The sequence below is a fragment of the Mya arenaria genome, chromosome 2 (assembly GCF_026914265.1).
Source record: "Mya arenaria isolate MELC-2E11 chromosome 2, ASM2691426v1".
Taxonomy (NCBI): Eukaryota; Metazoa; Mollusca; class Bivalvia; order Myida; family Myidae; genus Mya; species Mya arenaria.
This window is the reverse complement of record NC_069123.1, coordinates 64,697,291-64,717,240: the sequence shown is the minus strand read 5'-3', so window position 1 is coordinate 64,717,240 and position 19,950 is coordinate 64,697,291. Positions and strand designations below refer to the sequence as shown.

Genomic DNA, 19,950 nt, shown 5'->3' with positions numbered 1-19,950 from the left:
TTAAAAAATAGCACCAAAATTGGAAATTGCGTTTCACTCCTGACATTCACATACATGCCATATACTCAATACACAAACAATAACTTTGATCATGACTGCAACTTGTGATTGCTCTAAGACAAACACTTCTTGGAAAAATGCATTTGGGTACATATATGTTCTTTTTTCAAACACAGTGATTCATTTAAGTGCAAATGTTTCACTCCTGACATATTTGGGTCATCTTAGAATATACAATGCTAAAAATAAAATTTAAATATATGATGATTAAATTATTACTTGTTTAAGTCATGGATACATATAACTTTATAATAGCAAGAGTAAGTTATGAAATACCATTAGTTCCAAGAAGTTCTAGTCATTTTCATAGATTTATACTGATTTTTTATGGAAAATAACATTACCGCCCTTATTCCTTTTCAGTCTTGTTTCATGTCTAAAACATTTTTATATTTTATTTAGTTTTATGTTATTTTTTAGCCAAGACATTCAAATTGAATAAAAATAAATAATTTACTCTCTCACCCACATTTTGACATTGAAATAACATTTTGAATTTTAAGCTTTTCTTAAAATGTCACACTTTTTTGTTGCACTCCTGACATTTTTGGCATGTTTTATGGACATAACTTTTTTTTCTGTGAATATATCTTGTCCAAATTTTACATACAGTTATATGACACCAGTTGGCATTTTTAGACAATTGAATTAGAATCTTATAATGCATAATGTGATAGAAGTTTATGAAAAACTAAAACTAGCCATTTTTTTTAAAACAGCCCATTTACGGATAAGAGCCTGATTTGGGGCTTTAATCAGGGACTAATTTAGGGGTTAAGACCAGGGGTGTTCCTGGATCATTTTGAATTAAATGTAAAAGTTATTTGTGAAAATGTAATGGTCTTTCATAAGGGTGGTCTACAAATGTTATATGGGATGAGAGCTAGATGGGTTACTGTTCTACGGTTTTTCCAGAATATGAGAATAAAGATCCATTATCAGCTTTCTGTATGCAAACCTTAAGTGAAATTAAAATTAACTCTAACCATTTGAAAATTGTTTGTATATGCAAGTCTTCACATTTTATTCCTGATTTGGAGATTTGAGCGCTTGCCTTTTGTGAGGAACCAAAACTGATTTGTATGCTTGGGTGATTGGCGCATTGCTACACCCTGTGACTAATACCATTCCATCTAGTAGCTCTGTTTTTTTAGAAAATAGTATTGAAAGTTGTTCTGTTCTTATAATTACACTAAATGTCATGAAATACATCACTTATTTGCTTTAAGTGGACAGTTGTCCTGCTGCAGAGGTCTCAAGTGGCTTTTGAAAACACTTGAAATTAAATTCTAGTCTTGACATTATACTTGCGTCATATGCGGCTCTTTTTTTTAAAGTACATAGGAAACTATCAGCGAAACCGCAGTATGATAGTGCAAAAATAAGTGTTAGGATTTCCTGGCCACTATGAGAACTGAAGAAGATAATGAGATGACACAATATACCATAATTGTTGTATTGTGCAACTGCTCTTGTCAAGGCCTGGGAAAACAGGCATGTGACCGCTAGGCGGGCAAACAGTGATGGGAACTTGTTAGGAGGAATGAAAAGGGAAAGACCCCATCGATTCTTGCTTATAAGTGGTGCATCGGTATAAATTGATATATTGTTATATATCATTCTGTGTGTAGCTTAATACAGTACATGTATGTTTTAATGATACAGGTCATAAATGTTGCATAATTAAAGGTCATGAAGCAGGCTCGGAGGTAGTAGTCAGTAGATCCCTCTGTATCAGATTAAAATAAAATGAAAATGGAAATATGTCACAAACAAATTGAGAAAATATGAATACAAAATATCTTTAATGTTTTTCTCAGTAAATTTCAAAAGGTAAACAAACGCATGACAGTGGGATTGAAATGCAAACAAGCTGTTGGGTATGATAATTATTTTAGCAATAAAAAGAACCACAATGAAGCATTAATGATTGGATGAGACAGTATAGACATTATATAACTTTAAGATCACCATAAATAATTCCCAGATGTTTGCACCTATCCTTGCACTATATTTCTTACCTCAATTTATCATACTTATGAAGCTGGCAAGTTAAGCAGACATTATTTATTCATAATTAAATGCTCTTATCAGTGTATTTGTGTTATTTTATTTTCTGTACACTGCATCCTCACCTCAACACATACATAACTAGTATTCTGTGGTCTTGTAGAGTTCGTGGGTGTGAGCCCCACCAGGGGAGCCTTCTTATAGTCCCAGTGTTGGTTTCTACACAGGCAATTGTACACTGGGGTGATTTATATCATCTTCATTTTTACAATGAAGCTAATATAAATTACTGTTTATTTACAGATGTGTAACTAGAATATTACTTTCAAACATCATTTTAGGACTATGTATGTGTTTTTAGAGAAATAAATTATGTATTATCATACCATTTATGTTGTTGGCGGCATCATGCAAAAACTTGAACCTTTGCAATTACTCAAAAAACATTCAAAATATTCAAATGAAGCTTTGTACACAGGTTGCCAGAGGCATTACGCACATGGATAACAAGGCCATATACTCTGGCATAATAAATATTATTGAGTAACGCCCCTTGTTCCACTGATAAACAAACAACAACAAGAACAGCTGAAGGTTGGAGTTTGTTCCATAGCGTCCTTGAATTTTTCATTTAATTTCAATTTATTTCTATCTATATATTCTTGGCTGTCTTGAAATGTAACAGAAAGTTCCATCCAATTATTTTAGCCCTTAGGAATTTACGCTTCAACATTCTGAAGAAATGTGATGTAATGATGTTTTCTTGTTGTTTGGCTGTCTTTGAACCTGTAATGCCATTACTTGGCAGGAAATGCAAGGTTAAAGCTATTGGGGCAGGAAATGCAAGGTTACAGCTATTGGTTTTGCAGATTGTCTTATCAGCCTCATAATCTGCTTGAATAATATATTATGTATGTGTCGAGGATATGCAAACAATATTGTAAAAATATGGAAGATTTTAGTTTGATTTTGGTTTTGCAAAATTAATTGTTGTATTTTAAAACAAATTGTAATATATATTGTATACTGGATATGATATTGCTCTTAACTATTATTTTTGCACTGATGGATGGTTACATAATTCAGAAGTTATTTTGAAACATCATTATACTTAACATATTGTCAAGCTAAAATGGATTTTTCAAAAACGTCTGTATCCTAACTGTTTTAAAATATCTTAATTTCCATATGCTTCCATTTTGCACATCCTTATGAAATACGAAGGGGTCTTATCCATTCTTAGGCATTTCACAGATTCTTGGCCATTGCGTATCCTTATTTCAAACATAGAAAAATAGAGCTTATTTCACTGTCGAAGCTCTAGTGGTTGACAGCGCACGGGCTGACACCATTACTATAAATATGTATCCTACATAGTTAACTAGTATTAAAGTTAAACACCACAAATTTTAGTGTCTGAAAAATGAGCAGGCGCAAGGTGTGTATTAGAACAAAGTCGGTATTCATCGTGACTATCCTTGTTGCACTTTCTTTACTGCAATACGTTGATAGGGCTGCATTAATTAAGTGTGCATTTAGAGTGCATTAATATTTTGCACACTGTCTTTGAAGTGTTTCCAGATCAATTACCTGATTGTAAGCTTGATTTATGATTATAACTTTTGCATTCGGAACAACCTCGTATGTATGGTTTACAATGTCAGAATTCTTTAATTTAGAATTGATGCAATACAGTAAAACTGTGGTCGTAAAAACAAGCCATTGTTCGAAAAACTGCCTGTCAGTCAAGGGCGAAGCATCGTCCCGACCAGGGCTTCTAAAAGTTTGGAACCTCATTCGGTCAGGACCCGGCGACCCCCCCCCCCCCCCCCCCCCCCCCCCAAAAAAAATAAATAAAATAATAATAATCTGGTAATATGGAAATGTGGCAATTTGTTTGATTTTGAAATTTGTTGGCGCCATCCTTTGTTGGTTGGGAACTGTAGATACCAGGATGTGTGTTTTTGTCAAGATTCTTTTAAAACCATGTATTATGGTCTTTCGTCTTACTGTTAAGCCATTACATCCTCAAGTCTTTACATGCCATTGTCCTGGACCAAGATGTGGCCTTTTATCTCGCAGGAAAGACATCACCATTACTTGCTTTGATGAAAGAGTATTACAGGTTTATCAGATTCTGCTAAATTGGAAAATGTTAGCAAATTGTCAATGTAAAAATATCTGGTTTAAAATTGTTTGTGGTCTAGACTGTGCATTTCCTAAAAAAAAATCATTGCATTTCCTGTTTAGGAGCAGATTACATACATTAACCACTCTTTTTGTGTTTCAGTGCTTGACAACCTATAAAGAGGTTTACTTTTTCTCATGTTTAAGTTGTGGCCCTTTTCTCTTTCTCAGGTTGCGTGTGTTGTACATGCCCAGTTCATTGATGCTGAGTCGAACACGATATACCTGGATGGTCACAGCGCTCTGGTACGGCGGGATGAGATGAAATGTGGCTTCCCCCTTGGTGAACACTTTGTGGAGCTCATGTTCAACCTGTGTATACGCTTCAACACCTTTAGATTGGGCGATGCGGAGAAGGCTCTTTTCAGTGCGCTTGTACTCATTTCACCTGGTAAGTGATTTAAGTTATATAACTGGACAAATAGTTCTTAATATTAATCTGGCTGAAGTCTGTTTCGTGATAGAAACCATTACTTATTATTAGCAAGGCACTATGAAACTATCACTGACAGGAATCGAGCCCAGGACCAATTGTCGGTAAGGCACTATGAAACTGTCACTGTTAGGAATCGAGCCCAGGACCAATTGTGGGTAAGGCACTATGAAACTGTCACTGACAGGAATTGAGCCCAGGACCAATTGTGGGTAAGCCACTATGAAACTGTCACTGACAGGAATTGAGCCCAGGACCAATTGTCGGTAAGCCACTATGAAACTGTCACTGTCAGGAATCGAGCCCAGGACCAATTGTCGGTAAGGCACTATGAAACTGTCACTGTCAGGAATCAAGCCCAGGACCAATTGTGGGTAAGGCACTATGAAACTGTCACTGTCAGGAATCGAGCCCATTACCAAATGTGGGTAAGGCACTATGAAACTGTCACTGTCAGGAATCAAGCCCAGGACCAATTGTCGGTAAGGCACTATGAAACTGTCACTGACAGGAATCGAGCCCAGGACCAATTGTGGGTAAGGCACTATGAAACTGTCACTGACAAGAATCGAGCCCAGGACCAATTGTCGGTAAGGCACTATAAAACTGTCACTGACAGGAATCGAGCCCAATACTAATGATTGGTAAGGCACTATGAAACTGTCGCTGTCAGGAATCGAGCCCATTACCAATTGTGGGTAAGGCACTATGAAACTGTCGCTGTCAGGAATCGAGCCCAGGACCAATTGTGGGTAAGGCACTATGAAACTGTCGCTGTCAGGAATCGAGCCCAGGACCAATTGTGGGTAAGGCACTATGAAACTGTCACTGTCAGGAATCGAGCCCATTACCAATTGTGGGTAAGGCACTATGAAACTGTCACTGTCAGGAATCGAGCCCATTGCCAATTGTGGGTAAGGCACTATGAAACTGTCACTGTCAGGAATCGAGCCCAGGACCAATTGTGGGTAAGGCACTATGAAACTGTCGCTGTCAGGAATCGAGCCCAGGACCAATTGTGGGTAAGGCACTATGAAACTGTCACTGTCAGGAATCGAGCCCATTACCAATTGTGGGTAAGGCACTATGAAACTGTCGCTGTCAGGAATCGAGCCCAGGACCAATTGTGGGTAAGGCACTATGAAACTGTCGCTGTCAGGAATCGAGCCCAGGACCAATTGTGGGTAAGGCACTATGAAACTGTCACTGTCAGGAATCGAGCCCATTACCAATTGTGGGTAAGGCACTATGAAACTGTCACTGTCAGGAATCGAGCCCATTGCCAATTGTGGGTAAGGCACTATGAAACTGTCACTGTCAGGAATCGAGCCCATTACCAATTGTGGGTAAGGCACTATGAAACTGTCGCTGTCAGGAATCAAGCCCAGGACCATTTTAGTGAGAAACTAAAAATAGACAATAGTCAACTCAATCTTTCAAGCGGAATATCAAGTTTACAGATTCAGCTGTGCGTAAATTATTTATGTCGCCATGTTTTATGTACATCTTTTGTTTCTTAAAAAAGTGTTTGTGGCATTCTCCTTCACGTATATAATGATCCTTTTCATATGCCCGTTCATAGAACTGGACAATTATTATAGTTTCACCTGTGGTGATGGGTTGGCGTGCTTGGCGTCCAGTTTTTGTCTGACAATATCTTTAGAAGGGTTTGTCCAGTCATCATCTTATTTAGTCAGAATGTGTATAGGCATAACTTCTCAGATAGTTTTCATAACCAGCCGTGTTGCTTGAGTCACTTGAAGGTTACTACCCTTCAATTATAAAAATTACCTAAAATTGGTAATCCAGTTAATAACTTAAAGAGTCTTTTATCAAACTATCACTAAATTTTGTCAGAATGTGTATGTGTATAATATCTAAGACAGGTGGAATTATTGTTCATGTCGCCTCGGTCACTCCATAGTTTTGACCCTTGAATTGGCAAAAACTGTTTCTTAATTTGGCTGAACATACAACTACTTATTGCCAAACTTGGTGTCCTAAAAACAGGACAGGTGTAAATTGTGATAGTTGGTGCTCTTGTTGCAATTAGTTAACAGTCTAGCCCAAATGATTATAACTGCTAAGAAGATTAGCTTTTATATGAAAAGGTAACTCTAAACCATAGTGGATGTAGCCATTTCTGTCCATTAATGGCATCAGGTGATTGGTCTCATTATTTCTTTCAGGGAAATGTGGGACATCTCCTTTTTTATTTGCTACAAATGTAGCCTGATTTTCAACCACATATAAACAGAACAATAATCCTCTGAATTAATGACCCAAATGATAACTTACAGGAATGCTAAAGTGGCTATGAAATTGCATTTTGTTCAGAAATAGCTGGCAGACATTTTTGTAGATTTTTTCCGATTCTATTTGTTCTTAAAATCAGCCATCTTGAAGAACTTGTTCAATGGGTCCAAAATATGTAATCACTTAGCATTCAGTGTTTGAATTTCATGAATAACATTTTAAATGATTATATAACTCATCAGTCATTCCATATAAGCTCATATCTGCTTGAAAGCGGATTGTTGGAAGAATGTAATCTTTACACAACTCTCCTTCATATCAACAGTAGGATCAGAGCATCTATAAGCATGCATTGGACACAATCAAGCCAAATATTCCTTGTTTGCTCATTTCTGACTATCAAGACACTACTGAGGCAATCATTATGTAGATTCTCTACTGATTAAACACCAAATATGACCTGTGTTCCTATATCAGACAATCTCGGCCTAATTAGAAACATGACACATTCATGATGTCTTCATGCAGCCACTGGTTATATAGCATGTGACAGTTAATAATGCCTTTGTTAAACCCAATACTGTAAATTGTGGAGTTGAGTATGTCCACCCCATGATATCAATGCAAAGACATTGGTGTGGAAGTGTCCAAACCTCAAACATTGTAAGTACAGGCCTGCTGACGCAGCCTTTATGTGTTATTAATGCATTGACTACACTAACTCAACATTTTCTGTCTGTCTATTGCAGACCGTCAAGGCCTGAAGAACCGTGAGAAGGTGTCAAGACTCCAGGAGTTGTTGATCCAGGCACTCCAGACACAGGTGGCGGCCGCCCACCCTGACGAGGGCGGCCTTTTTCCCCGCCTCCTTATGTCCATCTCGTCACTACGTGAGCTCGGTGTGGAACATCGACGTATGCTTGGCAGTCTCAAAGGCCAGATCAGCTTTGCCCACGACCTATATGCCGAGACGTTTGACCTGCTGAATTAGTGTGTTGTAACTTTTTTTGTAATTTTAAGTGGATAAATTGTTTTACTACTTGTTTTTCTATCAGAAAAATATTAAGTGAAAGTATGTATACCCGTACCAACTCTGTGATTCTTTTGATGCAATTGATATGTACTTTTATGACATATTGCAAACCAAAATAATATTTTATATGGAATAGTTATATTGGCAGTACTAGTTTACAATTCAGACACGGAACATCTTGAATCTTGGAATGTTTTCTTAACATTGATATCTTAACATTGATAGGGTTTCTTATGAAAGTTTAAACTGTATGAGAAACGTGTTAAGAACTGAAGCCCATTTCATGTTGTAATGCACAAATTAAAACATTTTATAAATGTCACTAATTATTGAATCAAATTTTCCTGTCTGCCAATAATATTATGTTGTAGAAACATTTTTTGATTCTTAAAGGAATTATTTTATAAAATCCTATCAAATGTATAATATTTAGGTCGATGAGAAAAAATGTTCTATGCGAATGATCATCCAACTTTCATGCTTAATAAATGTGAGCAGGAGACGGTACCCAGCATGTAGGAATATATGTGGGCCACGGTCCTATCAAAATCATAGCTTTTTCATACATTTCGAATGACATTCCGAGGAAGGTATGAGGCATGTTTCCTCCATGTCAATGACACAAAAACACATTTTTGGTAATTTCCTTTTTAAAGTCTAGAATGTTTGCAACTGCCACAGATACTCAATCCTTGTTTTGTTAAATGCAAATAAATATATAGTAATGTTCAGAACATTTAAACAAGCAACAATATGAAATGTTGAAAGTGTGTAATCTCTTTATTTGGTCTTGTAGTATTACAGGGCTTGTTTTGTGCTTACCAGCCTTAAAGTATAAGTTCTGGTGATATTGAGGTGAAATCATTCTAGAGGTTCACTGTAGCTTTATAGAGATCCATCCTCCATCTAGGTAGAATCATTTCTGAGTAATTAACTGTTATTTGTTATTGACCTAAATATCGTTGTTGATTATCTTTAATGATGTTTTGCTCTTACACAATATTGTTATTTAGCCAAGGCAACCAATCAGCAGTCCATACATTCTTACATAATATTGTTATTTAGCCAAGGCAACCAATCAGCAGTCCATACATTCGACATACAGCTATTTATTTCATCTCTCATTTATAGTTTAAAATGATTCCATAGAACATGATTATTTAAGTGTTATTAGATGTTTAGAGATGTGCTATTTAAGTCAGAAAGTGCTATTTAAGTGTGCTGCTTATTGTATTGTTGTTTGAAAAACTTGTAATGGAAGGGAGAGTATTCACTTACAGTTTTAAGTACAATTTTACATTGATTGAAGTCTGTCACTCAAAGAGGTCTTGGATATTCCATTTTGGGTCCTTTGGCCCTTATGATTTCCAAATTAGGGGTCTCTGGTTATCATATGGATTCCTAATATTATGTCTCACGCTAATTGAATGTTTATTTTGGGAGTCCCGGTGATGCACAGTTCTTAATGTGATTCCCTGGCTTGAAAATCGTGTACCAGTAAGTGACTCTGATTTTGTGCACTGGGTAGATCCTTGTATACTGATTACATCTGATTTAGTAAATAATCTGGGAAGAAATTCTCTGCAAAAGCCTAAAATATACTAAAAAATGATGACAGAGATAGCAGATCTCACATACAAACTTTTTGGTTTTTGTGTTTTTAAATGAAAGAGCGGAAAGTCTACATTGTGTATATATATTAGATATATTGTGAATTAAAAATATTTATTTATTTATGTTTGGCTGTGCGTATTTGATGGTATTTATTGCTAGAGTGGTAGTTGTTTTTGAATTTCATTTTATAAATTTTAAGGAATTCTGAGATTTTGGGAGTGTCTTTTACATTGTATGTTGCAATTTCTGTTTTGTTATTATGCAGAATTTTTAAAAATGTGAGTACTTAAAAGAATATGTGATAAAAACCATTTATGCTATTGTATATAGCGATTTGATTAAGGGATAGAAAATAAATCAGATCAGATGTTTTTTATGTAAATAGGCCTTTACAAACCCTTTAGAAAAATGGCTTTGGTTTTGCACAAACTATGAATCTGTAACTCCACAGTATGAAACATTAAAATTTGCATTTTTCTACATTAGGGTTATATTGATTATAAAGTTTTTACAAAGTCAGACCACTAAATCATAAGCCAAAAGTCTATGTAAGTAAAATCAGTGAAAAATGCAGTTTTATTGGAAAGAATCGTCTGACCTTTGCACAGGTTTGTTTAGTGTTTTGTAAATACTTCATATTGTTTCATCTCCGTTATTTTAAATCCAAACCTGTTTACTTTATTATGCAAAATTGATTGTTCTTTTTATCATGTGCAGATGTTTCATGTATTAACTTTTTAAAGTCAATTTTGTTGAAATAAAACTAGTTATTAATATGCCATTTAAGAATGTTAAAGTCTGCAGTTTGTGCTACATAAATTTACACCAAAAAGGTGCTTTTTCCCTATATCATTGTAATATAACATATCATTTTAACATGTTTTATTTTCATGTTTTTAATTCTTTTTATATTTCTTTCACTATGAAAGCATGTTAATTTTGAGAAGATGCCTTGAAATAAAACACCCAACTTTTATTAAATTAAAATACTTAATAAAATTATTCTTAATTATTTTTCTAATAAATAACAGCATCCTTTTTTATGTATATGCTTTGATAAAAATATAACAGTAAAATGATGTGGTAAATGTTTCAAACCATAGTTTACCAATGTATCTGTGAATTGTTTGGAAGGACGTGATGTTACATGTATTTGCTATGTAATTCTGGCTAATCTTTGTGATTCCCAAAGAGTCTTCGATGGTGCTTCGAGGTGAATTGTACATGACATTTTTGCCATTTTAGATCACATTTTAATAATTATTGAATTGTTTTGTTGTTTTACTTATTGAGAATGATTTATTTATTATAATTAGCTATTTGATGTTGAAAACATACAGAAATATGCTTTGTCTTGTACACTTGCTATCAACATGCATCAGCATGCATGTGAGTTTTCATTGCAAGCGGTATTTAGGTTCTATAAACTACGCTGTACAATTTGCTTTGCTTTATTACACAAAGTGTAAACGCTTTTAGGTTTCATGTGATACTTCATATGTATTACGACATTCATTGTTCCATAAACCCTCATCTGTGAATTCCGATTTGCATCAGTTGAATAAATGGTGTTCATTCATTTTATTAAACACGTTCCATTCACTTCAAGTGAAAATATGTCCAATGATCATACTAAAATTTCCATGTTGATTACAGATACATACTGTATGTTTTTATCGAGGTTTCACAAATAAAGGACTGATGTGAAGGTCAATGAGACCATCTTATCAGAGCACATATCATACAATACAGTTTTTAATAATACAAGGAAAACATATTGAGACAAGCTGAGTAGTCTAACAATCAAATATAAACCCTTTTTAGAGGCATAGATTGAAAAATAAAGTTCTGAGTTGTAATATTATCATTTTCGAAAATCATAGTGCTCCATTGGTAAGTATGGGCTTTTGATTATGCAAGGTAAACTTTCAAGTAGATGTTGACACTCACTTGTACTTCACTTCATTCTTGAAATAAGGATTATTTGGTGTACGCTTGTTAATAAGATGGCCGCAATATTAACAGTAAGCAGAAAGTAATTTCTTTTTTTTAACACACACAATTTTACATTGCCAGTAGTTGTAGGGATTTATTCCCGTGTCCACTACAGGGTAGGCATGAGAGAAAGTTTAGCCATCGCATCAATGTTCATTTGACATCCAAAATCATCCGGTTTAAATCACCTTACATTGAGAATTCCACCATTGGGCTCAAAGCCTTCTGTACATATGTGAAAGGTGCTTATCACGATCATTTTAATTGTTAATAAGTTTGCAAACTACTACAATACAATTTTTTGGGGCAGAAAATTATTCAAATTTGACCTGCATGTTGTACTTTTTAAGCTTTGGTTCTTTTTAATCAGCCTCAAAAGTGCTGATCTTGTGCTGTTATGATACCTTTTAAAACAATTAAATTTGAAGTAACTTGTATTTTCTGTTTCAATTTGAATACTTGTTTGTTGTTTTTTTAGGCAAATTATCCATTGAAGTAAAACCAACACACTTCATTCGTGCTTCTGCCATTTTGCTTGAATTTCCATGTTGAATTTAATTGAAATAATTGTCCGAATGTTTCCTTTCCTACTGTGGTATATAAAGTTTACTTTTCAAAATAACAATTGCTCAAGAAAGCAAAAAGTGTGCTGATACAGACACCGGGAACATTCTATGACTGATTCATGTCATCATAGGATAAAGAAAACAATTCCATTATATAAAACTATTAATGAATTTATTTATTTCAATTCAATGAAACATTTCTTTTAATGACTTTATATTAAAATAGGGATACAATGTTAAGTAGCTTATCTGATGCCCTTTTTGACCTAATCTAATGTGACTGTTTATCTAAAAATAGAAAGTCATTAATGTTATATTTTAGGATAGATTTTTCTATGTAAGTAATGTTTTATGACAAATTTGGTGCACTTTTTGTTGTAGATTGGAGACAGAATTCAGACTTGCATGCAGAATGTTGTATGTCAATGTATGTCTTGTGTGGAGTTTATTTTATTTTATATTTATATTGATGTAAGTTAATGTTAGTATAGAGATTAGATTGAATTTAAGAAGTTAATTACAGTTCATGTTTTTTTTTCGAACTCTTTCTGATATTTAAGCCAAAATTTTGTTATTTGTTAGCTGATATTACCATACAATATTTAATTGTGAACTAAGATTTAACAATTGTATTCAACTTTTGATTCCTTTTAAAATGTAAATAACATTGATTTATGGAAGATTCTCAGACGAAATTCAAACTGTTTCAAGACAGTGTTAAATGAAGGAATACCAAGAACATATCAAATGTTTTATTTAGTTTTGACTTAATAAAAAAATACATGTTTAGTGAAAAATACTTGTACCGTTTTCTTTGTAAAATTGTGAAAAAAAGAGTATAAAATGTGTTAATACAGGGGTGTGTATGGCTACTTATTCAATACCAAGTTCTCAATAGCTTATATAGATATTTCTGCAGTTTTAAATGAAACACCAGTTTAGAAATAAAAAGAGCAGCATATGAAAATAAATCCCAACTTTCATTTGATTAATAACAGAAATGAGTTGACTGATAGATTTCATGTTTCATTTGATTAATAGCAGAAATGAGTTGACTGATATATTTCAAGTTTCATTTGATTAATAGCAGAAATGAGTTGACTGATAGATTTCATGTTTCATTTGATTAATAGCAGAAATGAGTTGACTGATATATTTCAAGTTTCATTTGATTAATAGCTGAAAGATTTTTCAAGCATTGCACACCTCTGCAGGAGCTCTAACACAGGTTTATGTTGCTTAAATAGATGTTATGAAGATTTGTTTGTGTTTATAAACTCTATGTGATTGTTTAGATGTAGCAAGGAAACTGCCACTATGCTGCCGGTCAGGCAATGTTGTCTTCTATGTTGGAATCTCAAGTTTGTGTACTCTGTTCCTGTGTCTGTATGCTACACAAGTCCATGAATAAAACTTCCATTTTCAGCTTACTGAGTCTTCCTTCTTGTTACATTTAACACCACAGATGAGAAACATAAGAACATGTTTCAAGTGTCCACATACAGTATTATAAAGTGGTTTTGATATTATAATGTGGGTTTGGCATCTGCTTTGATGTCTAAGATGTCAAAAGTGTTCTGAGTAATCATTTTCAAAAACATTTTGCACAGCCATGCAGAAACATTTTGCTTTCGTGAATTTGAAACACGAAGCATGCTAACATCTTAAAAATGAACAACCCTTGGTACTAAAACACAAACATTTTTGAGAAAATAACAAGATGACTGTGTATACATAAACATAAATGATATAAGCAAGGCAGTAGAGGTTCATTTTATTAACCAGGTTTTCACATAGTGAAACCTGGTTATTAGCATGATGAACGTCGTTGTTCGGGCGAGCGGGCGGCTGGGCAGTGTCAAACTCACCTATGAAACTGAATAACTTCAGTAAGGGTTGACATATCTTGACCAAAATTGGTCTATATGAAGAGTTGATGGATATCTTTCATGGAAATGTTTTTGGGGTCCCTAGAGTCAAGGTCAAGGTCACTGTAACTAAAAATAGAAAAATGGTTGAAACTGAATAACTTTAGTTAGGGATGACAAATCTTGACCCAACTTGGTATAAAGGAAGAGTTTATGGATACCTTTCATGTGATTGCGTTTGGGTCCCTAGGGTCAAGGTCACTGTTACTAAAAATAGAAAAACAGTTGAAACTGAATAACTTTAGTCAGGGCTCACATATCTTGACCAAACTTGGTATATAGGAAGAGTTAATGAAGACCTTTCATGGGATTGCGTATAGGGCTTCTAGGGCCAAGGTTAAGGTCACTGTTACTAAAAATAGAAGAATGGTTGAAACTGAATAACTTTAGTCAGGGTTCACATATCTTGACCAAGCTTGGTACATAGGAAGAGTTTGTGGAGACCTTTCATGGGATTGTATTTGGGGCCTCTAGGGTCAAGGTCACTGTTACTTAAAATAGAAAAACGGTTAAAACTGAATATCTGTTTTTGTAAATCACCGATGATAACAATATCTATATGTGCCATGACAAAGTAACATAATCATCTTTATTAATTGATTAACATTTCCCTTTAATATTTATTTCCACTCTTATGCATGCTTCTTATCTTCCGTGTATATCCTCTAACCAATTCGGCATGTTCTTATACTACACACAACACACAACAAATTAACTTAATTATAATTCTCACAACACAGGCTGAAATTCTTCTGTCAATCATTGAAACCTGGTTTCGTCGTATTGCGGCGTTTCTTGTTCACTTTGCTCGTCTATCACAAGGATTACAGTGAAAGTGCTGCTGATGGAGATGTGTTGATGTTATGATGATCGATGTTGACTTTTATCATTAAAACAAACATTGAATAGGTACATTATGAGGATATTTTGGTAATAACCATTGTGGTGGTGATGATGATGATTTCATTAAATGAAAATCCGTATGCAAACATATGGATGGTCGTTCTACTCAATGTCTCGTCGTTGTTATTGGGTGTCCCTTAATTCGAGGTGGCTGATGGTAAGACAGTCGCAACTGAGGTCTCGTCATTGCCGCTCGATTAAAAATATGTTCCGTTTTACCCGTCTCCGTGGCCTAGTTGTTACAGCGTCCTTTTACGAAGCGGGAAGTCGTGTGTTCAATCCCTGGCCGCGTCATACCGAAAGACGTTGGTACAAGTAGCTCCCTTGTCTGGCTCTTGGCATTTAATGCTTGGAAAAGTGTACTCAGTACCTATGAAAATTGTACCCCTTGTATCGGTGTTCTACACCGAACCGAACACGTATAAAAACCAAGGGGTTTCTTCGAAATAAGAGCTAGGGTATCGCACCCGGACGTTCTTGCATCTCGGCACCACAGTCTCTTTTGTCCGCTGTCCCTTTAGGCAAACAAAATACCTGTGTTTCCGGTGACCCGACCGACCCTATCTTTTCCTCGCCGACCCTAATCTTTTTTTAGACATAAAAGTAAAAAATAAAAAAAATAAAAATCTATCGTAAAAAAATATTTTTCTTTAAATATATTGTTATTATTTTCGTTGTCTGTCTTTCAATGTCCCCGGAGAATATACTTTCATTCCTGATTATGTATTACCGAGACGGGAAAACAAAATGGCGGAGGGCGGCGAACCCTGTCCGATATCTTAAAATTGGCAAAAGCATGTTTACGGTCCAAACACGTGGTTGATCACCGGAGACATATTTTGAATTATAGTTCGCGGTGTTATTTATCCATACCCATGTCCAAAATAAAACTTACTTTTTTACGATTATGCTTTGCGTATAACATGCAGGCTTCTTACGATTAGGCTTTGCGAATTCATGCAGGCTAACTGCCAGGTTCCAATACACATTTTATTGATCGTTACATTAATTTTTCCGCAATTATCAATGGTTATTTATTTCGCCTTATTTAAGTCCCATCAACTGAAATCCAAACAAAAACCTGCGAAAGTTAACAACACATTTATTGGAATGTGTCGGCTGCAGATCAAACGGGTCAATTTGTGACGTCAGAGCACGAGCGGCGATAAGATCAAAGGCGCGTGGCCATGGTTTGTATCTAATTCGGTCAGTCGGATACCGTATGATCCCATTTGATTGCCTGGATTTTGCCTAGGCTGGTACGAAAATACCATACGATCAAAATAATAATAATCAATAATCGTCGTCTGGGAATCTTAAAACAATGACCGAAATGTTTGAATTCACTATAAATATGAATGAAACTTGATTGTAGTAATGTACGAAAAATAAGATACGTAAAATAAATCCATATCCGCGTTTACTTGTTCTTATTTTAACATACCTTCTCTTGAATGCCCAGTTTAAGGAGCTCACAGTTGACAAGAAAATCGGCGATTTTCCTCAAGCGAATAAAAAAATTAGTTGATAATGGACTGTTTGGCTAGAACATTATCACAGATTTGTTGAAAATGAAGTGCTGGATTTTCCCGAAAAAAACGATCACGACTTATAAACGAGTATTGTATTCAAAAAACACCAGATTTCATGGGCAAAATTGGCGGGAAAATACGGAAGTCGAAGGTAAGGAAATGATTTCAGACATTTAATAATGCTGTTTAATCAGTCTTTTTGTAAATAAGGAAACGCGTAGATATAACATAATTGATCTGATCCGACAGAAAATTGCATGATATGGTAAGTGTAAAAAGAAAAAAAAATCCCGCCCTACCGACCCTATTTTTTTCGCCATGTCACCGGAAACACAAGTTTTTTTTTTGGGGGGGGGGGCCTTAGCATAAAAACAAAAGGACCCCGTTGGAAATAAGTGCTTCCACTTTCACGGGTTATCCAAGACCGCTAGGTCAAAATAGTTTATACATAATTTTATAGACTTATTTTCTAAGTTTTGCACTGTTTATGTGTACCGTTTTCATTGTTGACATCCAGTCACCGTTGCTGCTGCCCAATGATGATGATTTCGTTGCGCACGTGTTAACTGTCGTCCTCCATTTTGTTGTGACCATTACGTCATCGCTCCCGAAGCTATGCTCGATAGTCGGAACTGGTGAAACATCGTCAATTCCAATGCTGTTGTTATCACCGACTGCCATGTATTGGGCCAGCACAGATGATATGTAGACCGTTGTTATCAAATGTATCGTCATCGTTAGTACATATGTTTCGTCGATGTTCCCGATGACTCGTTACCATTAAGTCCAATATCTAATGCTTGTGTAATTCCCATTATTGGTAACGTCGTCATTGCTGATGTTCCCGTAGTCGTAGCCGACGTTCCCTCAACAAGGATGATTTAGTATTGTCGTACCCACTGTCCTGTCTTCGTTATTGTATTCTTACCGTCGTTCCCAATGTCCTGTCTTCGTAATTGTATTCTTACCGTCGTACCCAATGCCCTGTCTTCGTTATTGTATTCTTACCGTCGTACCCACTGTCCTGTCTTCGTTATTGTATTCTTACCGTCGTTCCCAATGTCCTGTCTTCGTTATTGTATTCTTACCGTCGTACCCAATGTCATGTCGTCATTAGTGTATTTTTCCGTCGTATCCAATGTTCTGTCGTCGTTGTTAGTCTTCTCACCTTCAGGCCCAATGTCCTGTCTCCGTTATTGTATTCTAACCGTCTTACCAAATGTCCTGTCGTCGTTAGTGTTCTCTTACCGTGGTACTTAATGTTCTGTCGTCGTTGTTAGTCTTTTCACCGGCATGCCCAATGTCCTGTCGTCGTTATTGTATTCTTACCGTCGAACCCAATGTTCTGTCGTCGTTAGTCTTTTCTTACCGTCGAACCCAATGTCCTGTCGTCGTTAGTCTTGTCTTACCGTCGCACCTAATGTTCTGTCGTCGTTAGTCTTGTCTTACCGTCGTACCCAATGTTCTGTCGTCGTTAGTCTTGTCTTACCGTCGTACCCAATGTCCTGTCGTCGTTAGTCTTGTCTTACCGTCGTACCCAATGTCCTGTCGTCGTTAGTCTTGTCTTACCGTCGTACCCAATGTCCTGTCGTCGTTAGTCTTGTCTTACCGTCGCACCTAATGTTCTGTCGTCGTTAGTCTTTTCTTACCGTCGCACCTAATGTTCTGTCGTCGTTAGTCTTTTCTTACCGTCGTACCCAATGTCCTGTCGTCGTTAGTCTTTTCTTACCGTCGTACCCAATGTTCTGTCGTCGTTGTTAGTCTTTTCTTACCGTCGAACCCAATGTCCTGTCGTCGTTAGTCTTGTCTTACCGTCGCACCTAATGTTCTGTCGTCGTTAGTCTTTTCTTACCGTCGTACCCAATGTCCTGTCGTCGTTAGTCTTTTCTTACCGTCGCACCCAATGTTCTGTCGTCGTTGTTAGTCTTTTCTTACCGTCGTACCCAATGTCCTGTCGTCGTTAGTCTTTTCTTACCGTCGCACCTAATGTTCTGTCGTCGTTAGTCTTGTCTTACCGTCGAACCCAATGTCCTGTCGTCGTTAGTCTTTTCTTACCGTCGTACCCAATGTCCTGTCGTCGTTAGTCTTTTCTTACCGACGAACCCAATGTCCTGTCGTCGTTAGTCTTTCCTTACCGTCGTACCCAATGTCCTGTCGTCGTTAGTCTTTTCTTACCGTCGAACCCAATGTCCTGTCGTCGTTAGTCTTTTCTTACCGTCGCACCCAATGTCCTGTCGTCGTTAGTCTTGTCTTACCGTCGTACCCAATGTCCTGTCGTCGTTAGTCTTGTCTTACCGTCGAACCCAATGTCCTGTCGTCGTTAGTCTTTTCTTACCGTCGTACCCAATGTCCTGTCGTCGTTAGTCTTTTCTTACCGTCGCACCTAATGTTCTGTCGTCGTTAGTCTTTTCTTACCGTCGTACCCAATGTCCTGTCGTCGTTAGTCTTGTCTTACCGTCGCACCTAATGTTCTGTCGTCGTTAGTCTTTTCTTACCGTCGTACCCAATGTCCTGTCGTCGTTAGTCTTGTCTTACCGTCGTACCCAATGTCCTGTCGTCGTTAGTCTTTTCTTACCGTCGTACCCAATGTCCTGTCGTCGTTAGTCTTTTCTTACCGACGAACCCAATGTCCTGTCGTCGTAAGTCTTGTCTTACCGTCGTACCCAATGTCCTGTCGTCGTTAGTCTTTTCTTACCGTCGCACCCAATGTCCTGTCGTCGTTAGTCTTTTCTTACCGTCGCACCTAATGTTCTGTCGTCGTTAGTCTTTTCTTACCGTCGCACCTAATGTCCTGTCGTCGTTAGTCTTGTCTTACCGTCGTACCCAATGTCCTGTCGTCGTTAGTCTTTTCTTACCGTCGTACCCAATGTCCTGTCGTCGTTAGTCTTTTCTTACCGTCGAACCCAATGTTCTGTCGTCGTTGTTAGTCTTGTCTTACCGTCGAACCCAATGTCCTGTCGTCGTTAGTCTTTTCTTACCGTCGTACCCAATGTCCTGTCGTCGTTAGTCTTTTCTTACCGTCGCACCTAATGTTCTGTCGTCGTTAGTCTTTTTACCGTCGAACCCAATGTCCTGTCGTCGTTAGTCTTGTCTTACCGTCGCACCTAATGTTCTGTCGTCGTTAGTCTTTTCTTACCGTCGCACCTAATGTTCTGTCGTCGTTAGTCTTGTCTTACCGTCGTACCCAATGTCCTGTCGTCGTTAGTCTTTTCTTACCGTCGTACCCAATGTCCTGTCGTCGTTAGTCTTGTCTTACCGTCGTACCCAATGTCCTGTCGTCGTTAGTCTTGTCTTACCGTCGCACCTAATGTTCTGTCGTCGTTAGTCTTTTCTTACCGTCGCACCCAATGTCCTGTCGTCGTTAGTCTTGTCTTACCGTCGCACCTAATGTTCTGTCGTCGTTAGTCTTGTCTTACCGTCGTACCCAATGTCC

General features: G+C 36.7%; 1 protein-coding gene across 3 annotated transcripts in view; it reads left to right on the top strand.

The window, feature by feature from the left end:
• Positions 1-13,584, top strand: part of LOC128218187 (uncharacterized) — a 55,543-nt gene extending 41,959 nt beyond the window's left edge. For all 3 annotated transcript variants that reach the window (XM_052925773.1, XM_052925790.1, XM_052925782.1), the window contains exons 7-8: positions 4,429-4,648; positions 7,696-13,584. In XM_052925773.1, the coding sequence (XP_052781733.1) occupies positions 4,429-4,648; positions 7,696-7,937 (462 nt within the window). In that variant the 3' untranslated portion in view covers positions 7,938-13,584. The remainder of the gene's footprint in view (positions 1-4,428; positions 4,649-7,695) is intronic.
• Positions 13,585-19,950: the final 6,366 nt, after the last annotated feature.